This window comes from Poecilia reticulata, linkage group LG20, assembly GCF_000633615.1.
Source record: "Poecilia reticulata strain Guanapo linkage group LG20, Guppy_female_1.0+MT, whole genome shotgun sequence".
Lineage (NCBI taxonomy): Eukaryota > Metazoa > Chordata > Actinopteri > Cyprinodontiformes > Poeciliidae > Poecilia > Poecilia reticulata.
Genome location: NC_024350.1, coordinates 9,974,113 through 9,993,041, shown reverse-complemented (window position 1 = coordinate 9,993,041; position 18,929 = coordinate 9,974,113). Strand labels below are relative to the sequence as shown.

The following is an 18,929-nucleotide window of genomic DNA, read 5'->3' as shown; positions in this document are numbered from 1 at the left end:
CTAGCTAGTATTTTGACCAGCAAGAGGGGAAATTAAGTCATTTGATTTTGGTTTCGTTCAAGGGCACCAATATGTTGTCATTGACAAGGTCCTGGCATGATATCAGACTGCGGTTATTTTGCTCTGAAAAAAATCACCTAGTTTAAAAATTACTTTTAAAATTGCCTGGTTTCCAAACACAAACCGTCTAAGCTTCCAAGTTTAGTCCATCCATTTTTGATAAGGCCAACGTCAGGGTCATCCAAGAAGCACAATGGTGGCTTCTTTTATCATACCAGGGGGTTTATTGCACAAAGTGGATGAGTTAAAGAAGAAAGGAGACTCCTTCCAAATGCTTCACGACTCCACATGTAACTGTACTGTGCTTGAAAGCAGGATCCTCAGCATATTTAACTCAACTCTGCCGTTCCTGATAAGAAGAGTGATCAAATAGCCATTATGGCTATGTTAATGGTCCTGGTGTAATGGCTGCAACACATTAAATTAGTGGAGTGCATAAATTAAATAAATATTTGAGCTCATATTTGCAAATTGCACTCTTTTGGGAGTGAAAGAATCCATAATCCCATTGACTGAACTCTTGCTTTTAAAAAGCACGCTGTGTAGCCATAACACCCCTAAACCTCCCCTCCAAAAAAAAACAAAAAAACCCCCCAGAACTACTATAAAATTCATTACGCTGATGCGTGAACGTAAACTCTTTAGTTGAACGCAAGTACGGTTTTTATATTCGGAAAGTGTAGGTACTGCGTCAACTTTAAAGCATTTTCCAGCGTACAAAGTCTTCCGAGTCATTAGCAAAGACGAGTATCCAGAAGCACATTCCCGTGTAAACATACATTTATATCTACGACATCCAGACATGCAAACAAACGTGCATTTACGCGTGTCAAGTAGGTAGAAATAAAAAGAGAAAAGGGAGCACAAGTATGTGGAAAGCTTCCACATGAGCCTCAGCGGAGGTAAATATCTTTTCCCAATCATTTGTTTAACACCTCCCTTCATTGCAGCAGCCTGAAACCCTCGTCTCTACTCCTTTTAAAGACTCAAGGATGGCTGGCGGCGCTAAATGGGTAATTGAAGTTGCCGAAGCTTTTTGTCATCTCAGTGTAATTTCTCTATTGCAGAGTGACACATAAGTCGATTCTTAGCCCTCGATGATGTATCGCCTCATCGGAGAATCAGACGCAGTTAAAACACGGATTCATTCGTTTCCAGAGCGGACGGACGGAAGGCGCGGCGCCTTTTCTTTGCCTTCTCTTGCACAGCAAACTAACACATTAAAAAAAAGAAAAAAAAGAAGATGTGAAGTAGCCATGGGAGGTTTACAACTGGTCTACCAGCACAGTCTGCCAGACTCAAAATAATATCTCACTTTCAGAGGGGTGCTAATTGAGTACACATTAGTATTCATTGCTACCTGAGCCGGGTTAAGCTGGCCCCTTTGGGGGACGGGAGCATGGAGTTGTTCATCAACACACCGTAACTGTGGCATTATTGTAGTCAACATCCAAGAATAGGTATAATGCTTGTATTAAGGCAAGAGACGCTGCACAGAGAGAAAATCAAAGCATGTTCATGTGTCCTTTCGCTCCCCTGGAGCGGCGCAGTCGGCACGGATGAACCGCTCTTTGATCTACCCCAAGTCTTCCTCACAACCTGACAACAGCTCACTTCGCGAAATACAAACTCGAGATGCCGGGGTGAGTTTTTAACCGTGTTTTCAGGACAGTGTTTGTTTTAGACCTCGAACAAGTCATAAAGGCGGATTGATTGAGGGGGTGGGGAGGATAAAACGGCTACCGATCAAACCCGCTTTTCTTCACGACGCTTGATTGGTAATAACTCGAGACGACGCCACACTTGCCTCTTCAGTGGCCGTGCTCAACACCAGGTGGGTTTAATGCTAAACTGAGTACTGGATTTCCATTCAGACGGCTTTGCTTCCCTCGTCAGAGAGGGTATTCTTTTAATTAGAAAGCTTCCCCTCGTCTTCTTCTGTCAGAGGACTGTTGAAAATACATTGTCTTGGGGCTTTTCACAACAGAATAAGGTCTTCCCATGGCTGGCAACATAATTACACAGCAATAGTAATTACATACAAGAGAGCCAGAGGGATTGTCTCCTTGATTCTTGATCTAAATCGGGGTCTCCGTCACACCTTTTATCTGCATCCGATTGCTTCTGTGGGTTTTAATGATTCTGTAGGTCATCTGTCACTGTTATTCTTTATCCATTAATCAAGAAGAAAGAACATGTAGCTTCAATGCAGTGGGAGGTCTGTGGGTTTTTTTTTTTTTATCTCCAAGAGTGAAAAGAGAATTTGCAATTTTATTGACTACTGCTCTCTTAATTGTTCTGATCTTTGTGAATATTCTGCTCTCTCTGTGACTGCTTGGATTTTTTTTATTCTAAGCAATGTGCCTCTCAGATGTTAAAGCTAATTGACGAGGTGATCTGAATAAGCTTTGAACTTTCACAATTTTATTAGTGCATCGTTGTGAAAAGGAAGGAGAGGGATGCATTGTTTCCAAAGTGTCTCTCTGTCATCTAATACATCTAAAAAAAAAAAAGATAAAGTGTAAGTATGTGTCTATTAGCATCCCAGTGACTTGACTTGAAAGTGTTTTCCCACACTGTATTGTAAAAGGTTTTCCAAATCGGTCCGATAATTGAGAAATTTCTTGTCCACGTCGCTTTTTAGGTCACTACAGATGTAGTTCTGGACTTGTCCAGGCCATTTTAAAATAAACTTTCTTCAGATGAAGCAATTTTATTGTCACTTTGATGAAAAAAAAAAAAACTTGACACTGGGATAGAGCTTCATCTTCTAGCAGGGCATCAACACAGATAATACAGCCATAAAATGGTTTTATGCGTAAAAAACAGTAAAACCATGTATAATTTTTTATTCAAATTTTCCTTCCAATGGCCTAATATTGTGCCACTAAGTGATTCTGAATACAGTATGACAAAAAAAAAAAAAAAGTTAATGTGAACACTTTTTCAAAGCATTGTGCTTAATATTTGAAAATGCCCTACCTGGACAGGGTGTGATGTTGCACTCCTGAAACTCCTGCGCCGGGCCCAGGCACGTCTGTCCTCCGTACCGCGGCTCTGGGCTGCTGCAGGTCCTCTTTCTGCTCCGAATGCCTCGGCTGCAGTCTCTGCTGCACTGAGACCAGGAACTCCAGGAGGACCAGCCGCCATTCACCGTGTGGCCAGAGATCCTCCCCAGACGAAGAACTTCACCTGCAAGGTGCAGAGATTTGCACAACACTAATAACGAGACACTTAAATTCCAGGACGGAGTGCGTCTCACCATAATAAATAATTCGAAAGATATGTAGCTGGATTTTTAACACTTCACTCCGTTCTAGGCAGCGTTGTGAGCATTTGACCAAGTAGAAAGTCAATCTGTGGTGAAAGGGTAAGAGGTGCTACTTTCTGATGTTTTTTTGTAAAGCAAGTTGTCTTTTAAAAAAAGTAATTGTGGGTGTTTGAATTATTTAAGAATAAAATCTAAATGAAAATCACCATATAATGGAAAGAACACAGGATAATTCACTCATTCAAGACCGGAGTTCAACCAACCGTGCAGACAAAACACCATTTCACATTTCTAACAAATAAATGATTTTGACAAATTACAGGACAAACAGTCTTGTAATTTGTCACATTTACAACTTCTAGCAACTGTCATCAAAATGTTCATAGTTTACATGAGAACATCCCTCCACATTACACTGCTATATTTCAATTTGACCACAGTGAAACAAGAACGTGTCATTCTGAGGCACTGACGTGTTCAAGATACAGATATTTACTTTTGAGAGATGGGCTGAGGATTTTGAAAACAGAAACTGGATTTTGTAGGTAAGCCATGGCGTTGAGGATGATTCAAGGAATATACCAAATTGACTTAAAAAAAAGCTGTAATTACATTTAAAAAACTACAAATAAAGCAGTTTGACCTGCTTATTTTGACATGAAAGATTTGTATTTGTTCATCTTCCACAACATTCCTTTCTAAGATATTCCCAGAGGGCTCACACACCAACTAACCCCTGCCAGTACGTCACCTCTACTCTGATCAGTCTAATTAAACCCAACTGAGCATGCTCTCACTCCCCCTCCCCCCCGATTCCAACTGTTCGCTACTCCGCAGGGCCGCAGTCGTTTTTCTCGATATACTTCATGTCATGTATTCCTTTTCATTCGTTTTCATTCCAGAGATCCTACATGGACGACATCGGTTGACTAATCAGAGATCTCTCGTCTGGAACCAGTCAGGCTGCGAGTTTTTAGATGAAATCCAAAAAAAGTGTCCGTTCAGTTAAACTGTAATCACTGCATGCATTAATCAGCTCTGTGTTCAGAGGCAGACATCAGGATGATCAGAGAGGGATGGCTTTTTGCGTTGACCAAAATGAGGAAATCCATCTGTTTGACTCGATGAGAATCCCCTCCAGGCAAAGAGAATCACTGTCCGTGCACTTCTCTGATGAAACCCTCTCTTCACTAAACTTCGCTGGTGTGTTTTAAGGTGGATATTCACCCTTTTGTGCATGCGCTGCTTCCTTTTTGGTAAGAGTGGGAATATAATTCACCTGCTGTTCAACAGGACAGAAAAAAACCCCCATCCAGATTCTTGTTAATCTTTCCTTTATTACATGCAGTCACCGTCTCACTTAGCTTCTTTATTTACTCTTTTTTTTAATCCCCGCTACTCTCCTCCTTTCTTTGCCGTCGTTAACCGTGCTCCGTATTTTTCCGTCTCAACTCCTTTCCCCCGTCCTCCAACCTGGCCTTGCCGTTTCGTCAACGTGCTCTTTTCACTGACAGTTATCACTGCGCTCCTGCTTGGTATTCTCAGGGAGAGGACGATGTGTTTACCCGGCGCAAATCCACGACCTCTTCATAACTGTGGCTGACCTTGCCGGTGCACAGGCCGGCTAACCTGGCATCACGCTGCCTTGAGCGCTGACAAGCACACACCGAGGACTCCGGGGGCCCTTGCTTTTAATCGATTTTGAGGAGGCAGTGGAATGGACAGTCCCGACTTCCACTTTGACCTGTGCTCTTTATCAAGCCCTCTGGGACCTGAAAGACTAGACCACCTCTCTGAAGGCAATGGAGAGATTCATGAACAGTCTTCTCAAAAGTGGACACGATCTTTACATAAAGATTTATTGGAATAAATACAGATAAACAGACGATTCTTCATATTCTGCTCTACTGTCCAGCTGATGACGTACATTTTGTCAGCTGCATCTTCTGGGTAGGGGCTGTTAAGAGTCTCTGGAAATCCCAAATCTCTGTGACAATATTGTTCGTGTGTCAGCAACAGTACCAGTCAGAGGGTGGCATAAAATCTTAATGTGGTCACATTATGAGCAGCAGAAGAAAAACAACAATGGAGCTTGTTTTGCAGAAACACATTAAGGTGAGATTGGCTCTTTTACCAGTCTCGACGCTGCATCTCTCAGGTCCAATAAAAACTGTTTCTATTCAGGCTGCCTTCCCAAGATAAATAAATGTTAAAAAAAAACCTAAGTTGATGAACAAATTGCTGTTCTTAAGCTGGAAGCTCATTGTGTGAGCTTGTAATACAACTTCTACCAAAACTGATGGTGCCAAGACAAAAAGAAGAAGCTAAGACAAAAAATAATAGAAACACACAAAATAAATTATTTGCCCGATGATCTACGCATTGACATCATTCAGGGAAAGCTTACATTCAGCTGTGAATGTAAGCTGAATGTAGCAACTTAACTGGATTACTCAAAAGTTGTTTTTTTTTAAGAGGATACAGTTTTTAATTATTGATATTGTCCTCATAATTATCACAATTATGTTGTCAATTGCTGCAGCAAATTGAACTCTGTTTTTCCCCTGTGTTTTGCACTTTCGCTTATGCGGTAGCATGAGCTCTCTTCTATTTTCTTCTACTTTCAAAATAAATTAGAAGTGCAATACTAAGAACTTCACTAATATTCTGGTGTGCATTTCTTTTGTGCTGCTTTCTTTTCCTCTTTTGAGTAAAAAGCATAAAATGTACTTTGGATTGACAGCTGTATGCATATACACTAAGAAACTTGCCTTACCTAGAACATGACTATTCAGGGGAGAGACGAAATATTTGTCATACCTTTTCCACTCTAAATAATTTCCTTTCAACAAAGCAAAAATGCATTTTTTTTTTAAAGCATCACTTTCCTTTGATCACTCTAAATGCAGTGACATTGTTTTGCTTTTGAGGAGGGAAATGTTCTGCTTTGAAAGTATCAAAGTACACGATACTGAGCATGGACATAACTGCATACAGTGAAAGTCAGTCGTGACATCTGTTTCACATTGATCAGAGCTCACGCTTCGCAATTTTCTTAACCGTGTAATAATTAAGAATTTCTGTAAATCTTGATTTAACACCAAAAAAGATTTAATTGCAGTCAGCAAGTCACAATCTTCTTATCACATATTACATGCTCTATTCGCCTCATTTTTTTCCATCACTGACCACACCTGACGTTAGCAGCTCCACTTTAAGGTTGCTTTGAAGTACTTTACATATTAAGTTGCCCCCTTTACTCCCAAAACAAACAGCAGGAGCCTTTTCTTTAAAAAAAAAAAAAAGAAAAAAAAAAAGGTCGAAACTAGATCGATTGATCCACCAAGAACTGCACAGAGCCGAGAGGAATTAATCCTCACTCTCCTGATGAGCTAGCTTCAGGAAAAGTAGAAAATACGGACAGAGTGCAACATCAAAACACCTCACCTGCTTAACATCACATCCAGCTCACAGGCAGAATAAAAACTAAAGTCCCGAAAAAAAACAACCTTAGTGTAGAGAGGTGGATTAAATGAGGCAACATCAATACCCCAAACTGTGCAATCTTGTGTACTGTATGGATAACAATCAGAAACATGAGAACAAAAAAAAAAAATGAGACGGACATCAAGACGAAATGACATCTGTAAACCATCTGTGTTTCTAAAACAAGTGGAAGTGAGAGACAGAAAAGTAGCAAAATCACCACATTCAGCAGAGAGCAGAGATCTGCTGTCAAGTTTCATCAACAAAAAATAATAAAAGATCACAGAGAGAGTGAGAAAAAAAAACCTGTCTTCCAAGCTGTCTTACATTGTACACCGCATGTTGGCTTGCCATCACTTGTCCTCCCCCTTTTACTTTACCTTTGAGATCATCAATGTCCCCCTGCGGACGAACCAATTTCTTCCAACATGCATGTGTGAAAGTGCCAATGTTACATCTTGTGAAAATTAGGGGGTTCGGGCTGTTTGCAGTCGCACAACGTGACAGTATTTTCTGTGCTGTCCAAAAGAAGCTCTCCTAGGAGATTTTACCCAAATAAGGTTTGTCAGAGTGCAAAATAAAACACAACCGTGAAAAAAATTCATGAGGGCCCCCACAGACATGCACGGAAACACAAATAGCCTGGTCATCGACCACTTTATGGGAACATCTGTTTATTTAATGCAGTCCAAAGCTGCACTGGCTGTATTGGATTGTGTTACGAGGAAAGGAGTCCCATATACTACAACTGCTCATTACAACCTCAGCAATAAACTATAGGGAGAATTACTTAACGCAGCATCAACAAACACTGAATGTACTGCTGCTTTGTTAATCATGGACCTCGTGGTTGTTTCAGGATTTTTTTTTTTAGCAGAGAAAAATCCACAATATGTGGGCATATATAATGTGGGCACATGAGATTATGCCCCTATATTACATATTTCATAAAATATGGGGACATTCTGCAGTTTAAATTAGTGTGATTGAGTGTTCCTAGCAATTGCTTGAGTCATAGTGTTTGTTGTGGAAAATTAAAGTTATGGCGTATACGCCTTCAAAAAATTATTGACACAAGAGTAAGAGCAGTAAGAGCTGCGTTTGCAATAATTAAATTTACACAAGGAAAGTCCAACAAACCTAATTTTCTAACGTTATAGGTCCTTAAATTTCTGAGTCAGCATTGCTTACTTCAAATCAAATGCAGTCAATATTAGACTTAATATTTCAGTGCAAGAAGCAATCGGCAATCCCAGAATCTGAATCTACAAGACAAAGAAAAAGAGGGTTCCGACACAAGAAGTAGATGATACAAATCCGACAAAAAAAAACAAAAACTAATGCATTAAATTATTAAACAATTTCCACGCACTTTCTTGTTTAAAATCATTAAACAATTTTAATGAATTTTAGCTCATTAAAATTTTAATGAGCTAAAACTCAAAGGCACATTTTAAGGATTTTAGGAACAGTGTGAATGATTAGACACTTCCAATAAATTGGTTTAAGTCTGCGTAGCACTGCTGCTTTTCATAAACTCAAACTCTTTTTCACGTAACATTTTTTTCTGAGTTTATTTTCTATTCATGAAAGCTAAATTGGTTCACTTCCATAGACTGCATGTTCTCATGACAACAAGGCAGGGCTGTCTTAAGTGTATTAACAAAAACTAAAGCCTTGAATAGAGATAATGGGTGTAACCCTTGGTAACCTTTCTAATCAGACACTTTGCATGCTTTCATAGAAGTCTGATTGAAAAAACATTAATGCATTAAGCTGAAGGCCTGGTTTATTTATTTTTTTTAACACTGGAGCCATGGCTGTATATTAAAACCTCTGAAATAAAACATGAGACTTATGAGTATGATTTTCAAGAAATCCACTCAGGTGTGACACCATCCCCGTAATGAAAGATACATCAAAAAAATCACTTCTAGTTTTAGGCCAAATCGAAGTGAAATTAATCCTATTGATCAAATATTCTCTGTGAAAAATACCCTGGGACTAATCAATTTTCTAATTTGCGTCCAATTTGGTGAACGGAATGAAAAACGAACCTGGCTGCAAACCAACATAAAAAAAAAAAAAAAAAAAAAAAAAACCCATTTAGCCATTTTCTGCATCGCCGTCTGAGTGCACACACAGTCCAAGTTCCTGCGGCAAGGTGACACGTGGAGTTTGCTCTGCTGCAACTTTCTAGCTTCAATAGAAGACATGAATAAAGTACAGCTGATGAGATTTTAATGGGAAACACGCTCCGTCATCTGACAGGTTACACAACGCAAAGTCAAAACAATCAGGAGAAACCGTACAGTTTACGCTTGCAGGAAACCTGTACCATACAACGGCAGTTTAACAATCCACGGTCTAATATGCATGATCAAACTATATGTTATTGCGTAGAAACGAGTGAGAACAATGTGTCGTTTATGAGGACGACGTGGTCTGTTTTCTGGAATTGCATAGGCGACGAAAATGCATGCACAGCTCCAACACTGCCTACGATCATCACAAACCGAGCAGAGTCTGCTTACAGGGTGGAGGTGTGAGCTCTGACATTGAGGTGTAAGGAGAAAAAAAACATCTGCTCAACGTCAGCAAAACCGAGGAGCAGGCTTGAGGCTCGGGGTGGGGTGAGGGGAGGTTGGCAACCCTCCATCTATACAACAGGAAAAGCAAAAGAGAGGGTCAGCTGCTTCAGATTTTTTGGGATTAACATCCGCTGAAGATTTGGGCTTGACACAGACTGTTAAACAAGAAGGTTTTGGACAAGGTGGAGGCTCTGCATGGAGTCCAGTACACTCATCAAAAAGATTTCCCCATTTCTCATCAAGAAGCTTGCTGACTGGCATCATTCGGGCTGCTCTGGAAATCTGCAGAGGATTGTTTGCACCACACAGCACTAAGCTAGGAATGGGGCTGCCACCGATCACATACCTCTGCAGCTTTAATATGCCTGGAACAGATATTCTCTGGATCCAAGTATTTGAGACACCCCACTCATTTCCCTACTATTTAGTAAAAAAAAAGAAAAGAAAAAAAAGCTGAATGAGAATGAGTTCTAAAATTGGCAAGAGCTCAGGGAGTTCTGAAACATTTACCCATTTGTCTCAATTCCGATATCCTCATAAGTTAGTATATTCTTAGCAAATCTGACAATGTGATTTCATTCAGCTACTTTCACCTTACAGATGACAATCTAAAGGGAGGACACTTGTGTCATTTTAGGTTTGAACTGGGAACTCAGAAAAATCTCACTGCAAAGTCCAAATAAAGCGCATGTGTCTGCAACAAGTTCACGTTGACATACCCGTGCTGCGTCAAGTCAAATACAGAAAACAAAACATAGTAAGACATGGTAAATTTTGGTTTCAGGCAAAAACCACAGTATCAAGCAGGCTGGTAGTACAATTTTAATTTTCTCAAACACCTACTTTCTAAAAAATACATCAAAAGAGATTCCTTTTGATCCTCTATTTAAAGGCATTCTTATAAACTTTGTATCTTACAGATAAAACGATTCGCATACTTTAGGGTGGTACCTTCTGGCCATTTATTTATTTTTTTTAAAGAATCTGACTTCAATATGAAGCGATGTACTTACTGTGTCATTGTAAGGACAAAAAAGAAAAAGAAAAAGTAACTTTTCTTTGACTTTTTAAATATTTTATTTAATATGAAAAAGAAGTATCTTTCCATTGATTAATTATGCCCAAACGTCAAACAGAACAAACAGGTTTTTGGTTCTCATCAAACAAGTCAGGATTTCTTTGTTGTTTAAGTGAACTGAGGGGGGAGAACTCAGCCTCTGTTTCTCTACCCAATGCAACAACAGATGACACTGATGGCAGTAATAGATGCACTTTTGGGCCCATGTTATTGTGTTTGCAAGAGGAGGTAAAAATAACTGGACTTTGTTCTTCAAAGGAGACTTGCTTCTACTGAACAAACATCCAACCCACCGTCGCTTTGTGAGAAACAAATCTTCACTGTTTGCTGTGGGGTGGTGATCAGAAAGTGAACCAAAGTCAGATGAGACAAAAGTAGAAAGCATCTCCCAGTCAGATTGCGTACCAAAAATACTTCCTGATCTTCGTTGTTAAGCTGAATGCATCACAACTTGCTTTGCTCGAAACGCATTTTTTGACAAGCAGCATTGGTTTTACTGTAGGCTTTATTTAGTTCAATGCAGTCTTGGGTGCTCTCTCTTACTATCATGTTGGGGTTCCTGTTCCATTTGAAAGCATTTTGATGGATCGCCACAATTGTAAATGACTGGTTAGGGCGAATATTAAATATTTCCGGGGTCATGGATTTAAACTCCGATTAGCTATACCTTTAAGCACTTGGATTAACTTTTACTGTCTTTTATGCCTGTACCATTGATGATCTAGATCTTTATAGATCTAGATACTAAAACCCATACATCAGCAGCTTCAGGTGCTTGTCAAAAAGTACTTATCTATTGTTTTCTACTAAACAACCTTGTTCAACAGTGTCTGGTCTGCCTGGCAATTTTTTTCTAACCTGTTTTACTTTGAAAGAACCAGAAATCTGTTCTGTTTGGGTTCAGGGCGCCAATTGACACTTGTTAATAGACGATGCTCACTGTACATTTCTCTTTAGACAACAACAAGAGTGGCTCCTTGATATTAATAAGTCTCCATAGCAACTTTTTGATGCATGTCATATGGACATGCATCAAATGCCATAGTAGAAAACCATTCCTGTCCTACGATATTAAACGTGATCATCTGCAAAGCGAGGAGGTGAAAGATCCTTCTCTCTTCATGAGAGAAGAAGCAGAGTGAGCTCAGTTAGAATAGTGACTGATGACTGTGCAAAGTATTGACATCTAGTCCATGTGTCCATAGACAAGACATAGTTTTAAGAAATAAAACATATTTGTTAACATGGATTCTCCCCCACCGCGATGGAATAACTTTGCTTTTAAACTTTGTTAGAATGAGATTACGGCACTTCAATAAAGATGCAGGTATTTTAGGGATTTTAAGGCTTTTTAAAACGAGTGACAAAAGGGATGGTTGGCTGCCATGTTGAGCATAATGCAATCTCCCCACAGATCTACCCTTATTGGTGTCATTACATCGTCTGTTTGAAACAAATAGACACCAAAACACCTTGTCACGAATGTTATTTGTGGTAGTTTAACTACAGAGAGAGGTACCTCAGATACCACCTGCTGTATAATTTCAATAAGGCACACAGGTCTTGGCTTAGAAACAGAGCGACGCCACAGGAAAAGGAGGATGGAGTTCAGCTGAATGACAGACAAACAATAAGGGTAGTGGAACAGCAGTCATCTGTCAGAGTCGGCTCTAAGCACCGTCGCATGTCTAATGCCTGCTCATGACATCCGCGCAGGAGAAACTAATCTCACAACCATAAGAGGACCCTGGCCTTGGTACCAGATCAGCTGAAGTAAAACGCATCAGGCTGCTGACACACCACTGTTTCTTCCCGAGGAAAAAAAAAAATGAAGACCTCATTCATCGACACTCACCAGGAAAATTACAAACTCACAGCCTTCGACAGAAATGCCTTTCATCTTTCCTCTGCTTTCTTTTGCCCCCCTCGTGTGTCTGCCTCTGTTTTTGTCACATGCAAATGATGAGCTGCTGGGATGAATACACATAATTCTCAGGGCTTGCTATTACTGGTTCATCATAAAACTAGGCTGAATGAATACTTTGAATATTTATTCAGCAAATTCAGCAGGAGCATGTTTCGAAGACGAGAGGTGTGAAAAATAAAAAAGAATTTATCCTTTGCGGAGCAGCCGGCGACATAATAACACTTTTTAAATATTTTTAATAGAGACTAAATAATGATGTACAAATACATGATTTCATAAAATAGAAGGGTGAATTTAATCTGTATGCTTATCTACAGGTAGATGATTACTAATTTATCCATTGTTGTTGTGAAGCTGTGTAGGTAGACAAGTTTTGAATTTGAAACTGGTGTATGACATTTCAAGAATGTCACAAACTCAAAAATAAGAGAAAAACAAATATGGTGACTAATCCAGCAACATTATGTCTGTTTCAGTATAATCTCCTGTCGGTAAGTATAAAATCGTATATTGTCACGGCAAAATGCACACAGCCCCTTCATGAAATATACAAGTAAAACAGATTGAGTGCTTTCCAAAAAGTTTTTAAACATTGTTTGAAAATAATCTAGATAATAAAATTATTTTATTTATTTGGTTAGTAAAACCTCCTTTCCAACTTCACAGCGTCCCGATCTCTACAAGGCAAAAGCATCCCACAGCCTGATGCTGCTTTTAGCATGTCTTACAGTGGAGATGGTGTGTTGAGTGAGATGTGCAGCGTTAATTCTTAGAGGGTTTTGCATAAGACAGAATATCTAATTTTGATCTCATTTGACCAGAGCATCGTCTTTATGTCCTCCACTGTGCAAAGCATCCACTTGAGCTTATTTCACTTCTTATTTCAAACTTTGTCTTCAAGCCACATTTCCATAATAACCGGATTTGACAGATTCTTCCTCCAGAGCCATTGATCTCTGCAGCTCTGCATTGTCTTGATAGCTTTTCTAACTCATTTATGTTTATTTCCAGCTCAGCCAGACCTTTTCTTTTAATTAGGGATTTCATAAGTTACTTCATTGTTATTTATATAATATGTTACTGTTCAATTTATAAGGCATTAAGTCATTGCATCCCATTGCTCTTAATGTTTATTTTTATATCCCTCTAGGCGTTGACTTGAGAATTAACCTTCAAAGATAACAGGGCACCTTAAGGGTAATGCATGTGTTTAAATGGGAATATGCTGCTCACAGGTAAAGTCTTTTTGCTAATTAGGTGACTTCAGAAGGTAATTCTTTGCACTGGATCCTTAATAATTAATAAGTAATATTAAAACATATTTAATAATTTATTGAAGTAAGTGGGAGGTTGATCATAAATGCAATATTTTCAGATTTGTTATTGTAAAACAACAAAAACCTGGATGAAAACCATGTAAATTTGTTCTTCTACGTTACAGCTGTGGACTAATAACACAATCACTACCCATGATGAATTAATCTTGATTCCACGAGAAATACAATCTGTTCAGTTTATTTTTTTCATCCATTTGTTCTCTGCTTCACTAGTAATAAAACGCTAAGCACCTGGGATGTACTGTAAAGAAAGCAGAGCTAAGCATTAAAAAACACTCCAGTGAAAATATTTCTGTTCAATGTGAAAAATGTCTTGATAGTAAATCTGTGAGTGAAAATAAAAAAAAAGGAAAGCAAAATTGCGTCTGGCATGGTTTAGCATTAAAAAGATGTATCTTTATTTTGGATTAAATGACAGTTCGTTCTCACGCTTGTGAAATGTGAGAAGAAAGAAGAAAGAAGAAAAGCTGCAACCACACTAATCACTAGGTTTAAATGACAAGAGAGGTACAAATAGCCAGTAATTAAGTCATTGCTATCATTAAGCCACGATCAGCGATATGAAACAAGGCAGTCTGTTATGTGAAGGCTCATTGTATATGCTTGTTTAAATTATATCCATAATTTAGGACTCATAATAAAGATAGATAGGGATCTTAGAATGGGAGACAATGCGGCACACAGAAACTACAAAACAGGCCGGGAGGTCAGGAAGCTGGTGAACATAACTCAAATGATAATTCAGTCTCTGTATTGACACGGGATTAATTCTCCTTATCTACATGGCGCACATGTTCCTCCCAGGTGTGATCAATAGGATCCGCCATATCTTTGAATGCTACCCTAATCGTCCAAATGTCACGTAGATCTGATTGCTGTGATCCTCAAACACAGTGACATTTTGCCCAAGCAAACAGCAGACGAAAATAAAAAATATATATAAAACGCACTCCGGGTCTGTGGAGGGAAAGTTAAATGTAGCCGCGAAGCAACGTCAGTAAAAACGGGAGGCACTGAACAACACCGAAGCAAAACAAGAAGTAAGTAAATGGCAGCGCTGACGTGAAGTGGAAAGAGTATGAGTTCATTCTGAAATATGGTTAAAGCGGAAATCAGTAGGTTTACTAAGAAAACTGTTGTTAATGATTAGCTTGAGGTTAGAAATTTAGCTAGTGACCAGAATCTGGTGATTTTTAGCTTGATCGACCTTTACCATTGACGATCCTAAACAAAGAAATAAGATTTCAGAAGTAGTGAATGCATATTGTGTATGTATATATATATATATATATATATTACACCTCATGCATTAACCTGTTCTATTTTGCAGGGAGCTTTAATCAATTGCAAGATAGCTGGTGAAGATGACAAATCTTTATGAAGTGACACATCATTCCTTTTGACTGTTTATCTCAGAGGCATCTCTGTGTCCATTGCTCCAGCAGTGGACATCAATACACACCACTGCTGTGGGGGTAATTATCTTATGATAGCCTCTTAGTTTAGGAAAGGTTAAGTGCCGTCTCTCCATTGCTGGGAGAGGGACAGCAGGAGAAGGGCTGACAGCAAAAAACAAAAGAAAAACTTTATTTCTCACCAATATGTGTAAATCCACACATATTAGACCTGACCTACCTAATACTAATACACGCACACACACCAGTGGTCTCCAGATGGATGGTTTGTTTGATAATGGTTGAAATGAGGAAGTGGACCAGTGGTGTTCATCCTCCTTTTCGACAAATAAGACTTAACACCCCGTAGAGACCTGAACCATATTGAGGTCTAGAAATGAACAATCGACCTGGGAAACAGCTGAGCTGCACACCAAGATTTTGCACTTACTCATCTAGGCTATCCTCAAACTAACTGAGGGAGCGTTGTTTTGTAGAGGAATAGATGGCGTTATCCTCTAAGTGGAAGTTTCTTCCATAAAATGTTTAAAGAAATTCCTTAAGAGAATTAAATAGATCCAACCAAATGCCCAAATTATCAGATATTTTTCAACACAGGACCAAGCAGCAGGACAACAGAAGGTTAGGAAACACCTGCTGTTGTGTCTTTCTTAAGTGGCTCAATCATCCCTTCCTTGACTTGGCATGTGATGTATTGTGTTATTGGATGGGAACATGGCACACAGAACTTTAAAGACTACCTCACAGTATTGCATCACATGTTCATAAAAATAATCAATCTGTTGGACCAATTAAAATTAATCCATATTTGCTTACCACAAAAAGGCATATATTTGTTTTATTACAAAAGAAAACATTTGAGAAAAAAGTCTGTTAAAAGGAAGAATGACTCACTCTGGGTAAAACTATTTTGCCAGCCCTGTCATGAGAAATATAAGAGGAAAATTAGCTGAAAATATATGTCAAAATGCTGCATTTTGACTAATTGCTCTAGTCTTAACTTATTGTCATGCAGATCAAAGTTATCATAATTTCTTTTTGTCGGGGTTTTCATGATGTAACAAGTCTGTACAGCTTCAGATATTGTTTTTTTTTTTTTTGTTCAGTAATATTTTTTTTAACTGTTTATTTCATGAACTTTTGTTGGCTGATTTTTGTTTATTATGACATTAAATGCATAAACACAGAGCAGTTTTGACTGAACAAAAAATTGTTTGCATACACCAACTACAGTTCTTTTGTTTTAAAATGGTGGTGTGTTTTCATCCCTTGTGTAGTCGGATAAAAGGCATCCCCAAACCGAGCTCACGGGCTCCTGGCCCGCCCCTGTAACTAACTGGTAAACAAATTGCTAAAAATAAAAGAACACACTGCTGCATATCAGCACACATCCTCCAGAGCTGCCATTGGTCTCTTTCTCCGCTAGAGTTTCTGAGGTTGGGATGTGGTTTTCCAATTTAAACTCGTCTTAAACATTTACATAACCTTTTTTCTGAGGGGTCTGTTGCGTTTCTTAGTCTTTTACGAGGCTATTAGGCGGTAGGTCTGGTTAACTCCAAGAGCAATTGGCTGCACAAGATTTTATTTGACTGTATGACAGTAAGAGGCACTAAGTGCAAACACCTGCTATGATTTTCAATTTTTTTATTTGTAAAAAAGGAGAAATCTAAACCAAAATCTACCCATCTTACATATTTGCTCTTTCTTTCACATAAATTACAAAAAAAAATAAAAATAAATTCAAGTTTGTCGTCGTAGCACCCAAAACTACGCAAGTAGCCAAAAGTGACAACTGAGCATACAAGTCTTTTGCTTTTTCGTTGCTGTAATTAACGCTGAAGCTAATCTGATGTCAGACTGGTGGTGACAACCTATAATGAAACACATTCTGCCTGCTACTTCCTCCCACTAATCCCAGTCAAGACAGACCTATTAAAGCTCAACTCTTTGTTCTCTAAATATCCAATGTGTGCGGCTGTCACTCCTCGTAAAACTTTGATTCTGCAGTCAGGTTTCCTCTGTGCTTGTCGGTGCTCATTTAAAACCCTTCAGGAACATTTAAGCTCTGGCTTCAAAGTGAGAAGAGAACAACATGTTCCTTTGGCAGCTCCGACGCAAAGACAGCTATTAGCAACAAGAAATGAGGAAGATGAGAAAGATGAGAAAGATCAATCGCAGCGATAGTGTGCATTAAGGATAACCTCAGTGATTACCGCAGCGCACACATGGGGTGGTGGTGGAGGCAGACCACCCAGAGATGAAAATGAAGTCAAAGAGAAGGGGAGGCCACCACTACAGCTTACCAAGGCGCTATGTCTGAATCTCTAAAAAGCATCCCCCCCCCCACACACACACCCCAACAGAGGCGCAGAGCAACACCATAAACAAACTTTAACTGCTGCAGCTTTTTTTTTTTTTACCTCTTTTTATGATGCTGTGCGGTGCTTCCTCTCAGATACAAATACCTCATCTAAGCACATAAACAACTTGTCAATTAGCGAACTGGTTGTACAAACATTTACAACTCTGAAATCGTCGGGGGTGCTGCCGAATGTTGTGGTGCAAACAGGAGCAGCTGCAAGACGGATAAAGCGTGAGAAAATAAGTCAACTGTTCCCATTTGTTACACATGAAGCTCGATGTTTACCTACACTGCTTAAAAGGACGATTTTTTGTCATGATCATATCACTTTTAACTAGATTAAACCTTTCCTATTTTAGGTCAAAAGTGTCCGAGAGGGAAAATTATTATCTTTAAATCTAGAGGCTTACATAGAGTATGTCTTTTTAGAATTTGGAAAAGGCCAGATGCTTACGTCACAGCTTTGAAAGCTTCTGATATGTAAATTCATAACATATTAATTAAACTGAGGCCTACCTGTGGATCTATTTTAAGTCAACACCTAAAGCACACTGCGTCCTTGTGTGACCTCAGTTGGTAAAACTAGCCGATTAAAACTGGGTTGATTTAGTCTGATTAAGTGTCAAGATGTGAGAAAAAAGAAAAAAAAAACACTGTGTCTTTTATGTAGTATGTGTAAAATATCTGATTTCATCTGAATGTGTGTGCGTGTGCCTGTGTGTGTGCCTGTTTTTTTCTTTTGTGTGTGCACAGCAAAAAAAAAAGAAAAAAGAAAGAGCTAAAGTTGGTTTTAAACCCATGATGAGCTTTGTGGATTGGAAGTTCATTAACATGTCTTGCCTGCGTTGATGCACTGATAATGTCACCAAGGATGGGATCAGAAACACAAGAGACAAATTATTCAAGTCTCATTTAACTTTTTGCAGGATATGCACAGGCGGAGAAAAGTTTTACACAATAAGCAAATTAATAGGACAACAACCAGCCTGTCGAGATGTTGGGGAGCCAGCTGGAATTAGATAATGGAAACATCCAGAGGCTTATCTGGCTGGAAAGAGCCCATCTGTCTCCGCGCTCAACTCACCGTCAGTGGAGCAGCCAGTGGATCCGTCGCTGGAGCAGTAGCGCATCTCAATCCTCTGCCTCCCCACTTCCAGGAGACTTGGGTCGGGGATGCGCGCTTTGCAGGTGTAGCGGAAACGCTGCTCGTAGTGGCCGCCGTTGTCGGAGATATTGACGGGCGTCCACGGCGTCCAGGGCGTCGTCTTCTTGAGGTCGGGGCACGGCAGGGTGTTGCAGGACTGGTACTCCTGTCGGCACAAAGAGCAATAAAAGAAAGAAAATGGCATCGGACACATTTTCTCTTTATGTCGAGCACGTTCACGGGCAGGTGAACCCGACG

General features: G+C 39.4%; 1 protein-coding gene across 6 annotated transcripts in view; it reads right to left on the bottom strand.

The window, feature by feature from the left end:
- sema5a (sema domain, seven thrombospondin repeats (type 1 and type 1-like), transmembrane domain (TM) and short cytoplasmic domain, (semaphorin) 5A) overlaps positions 1-18,929 on the bottom strand; it is a 157,218-nt gene that overhangs the window by 9,863 nt on the left and 128,426 nt on the right. For all 6 annotated transcript variants that reach the window (XR_536469.2, XR_536468.2, XM_008438633.2 and 3 more), the window contains exons 16-17: positions 18,612-18,837; positions 3,043-3,252 (exon numbers count right to left, since the gene is read on the bottom strand). Coding sequence is in view for 4 of the 6 variants with exons in the window: in XM_008438633.2 (XP_008436855.1) it covers positions 3,043-3,252; positions 18,612-18,837 (436 nt within the window). In the remaining 2 variants the exon portion in view is untranslated. The remainder of the gene's footprint in view (positions 1-3,042; positions 3,253-18,611; positions 18,838-18,929) is intronic.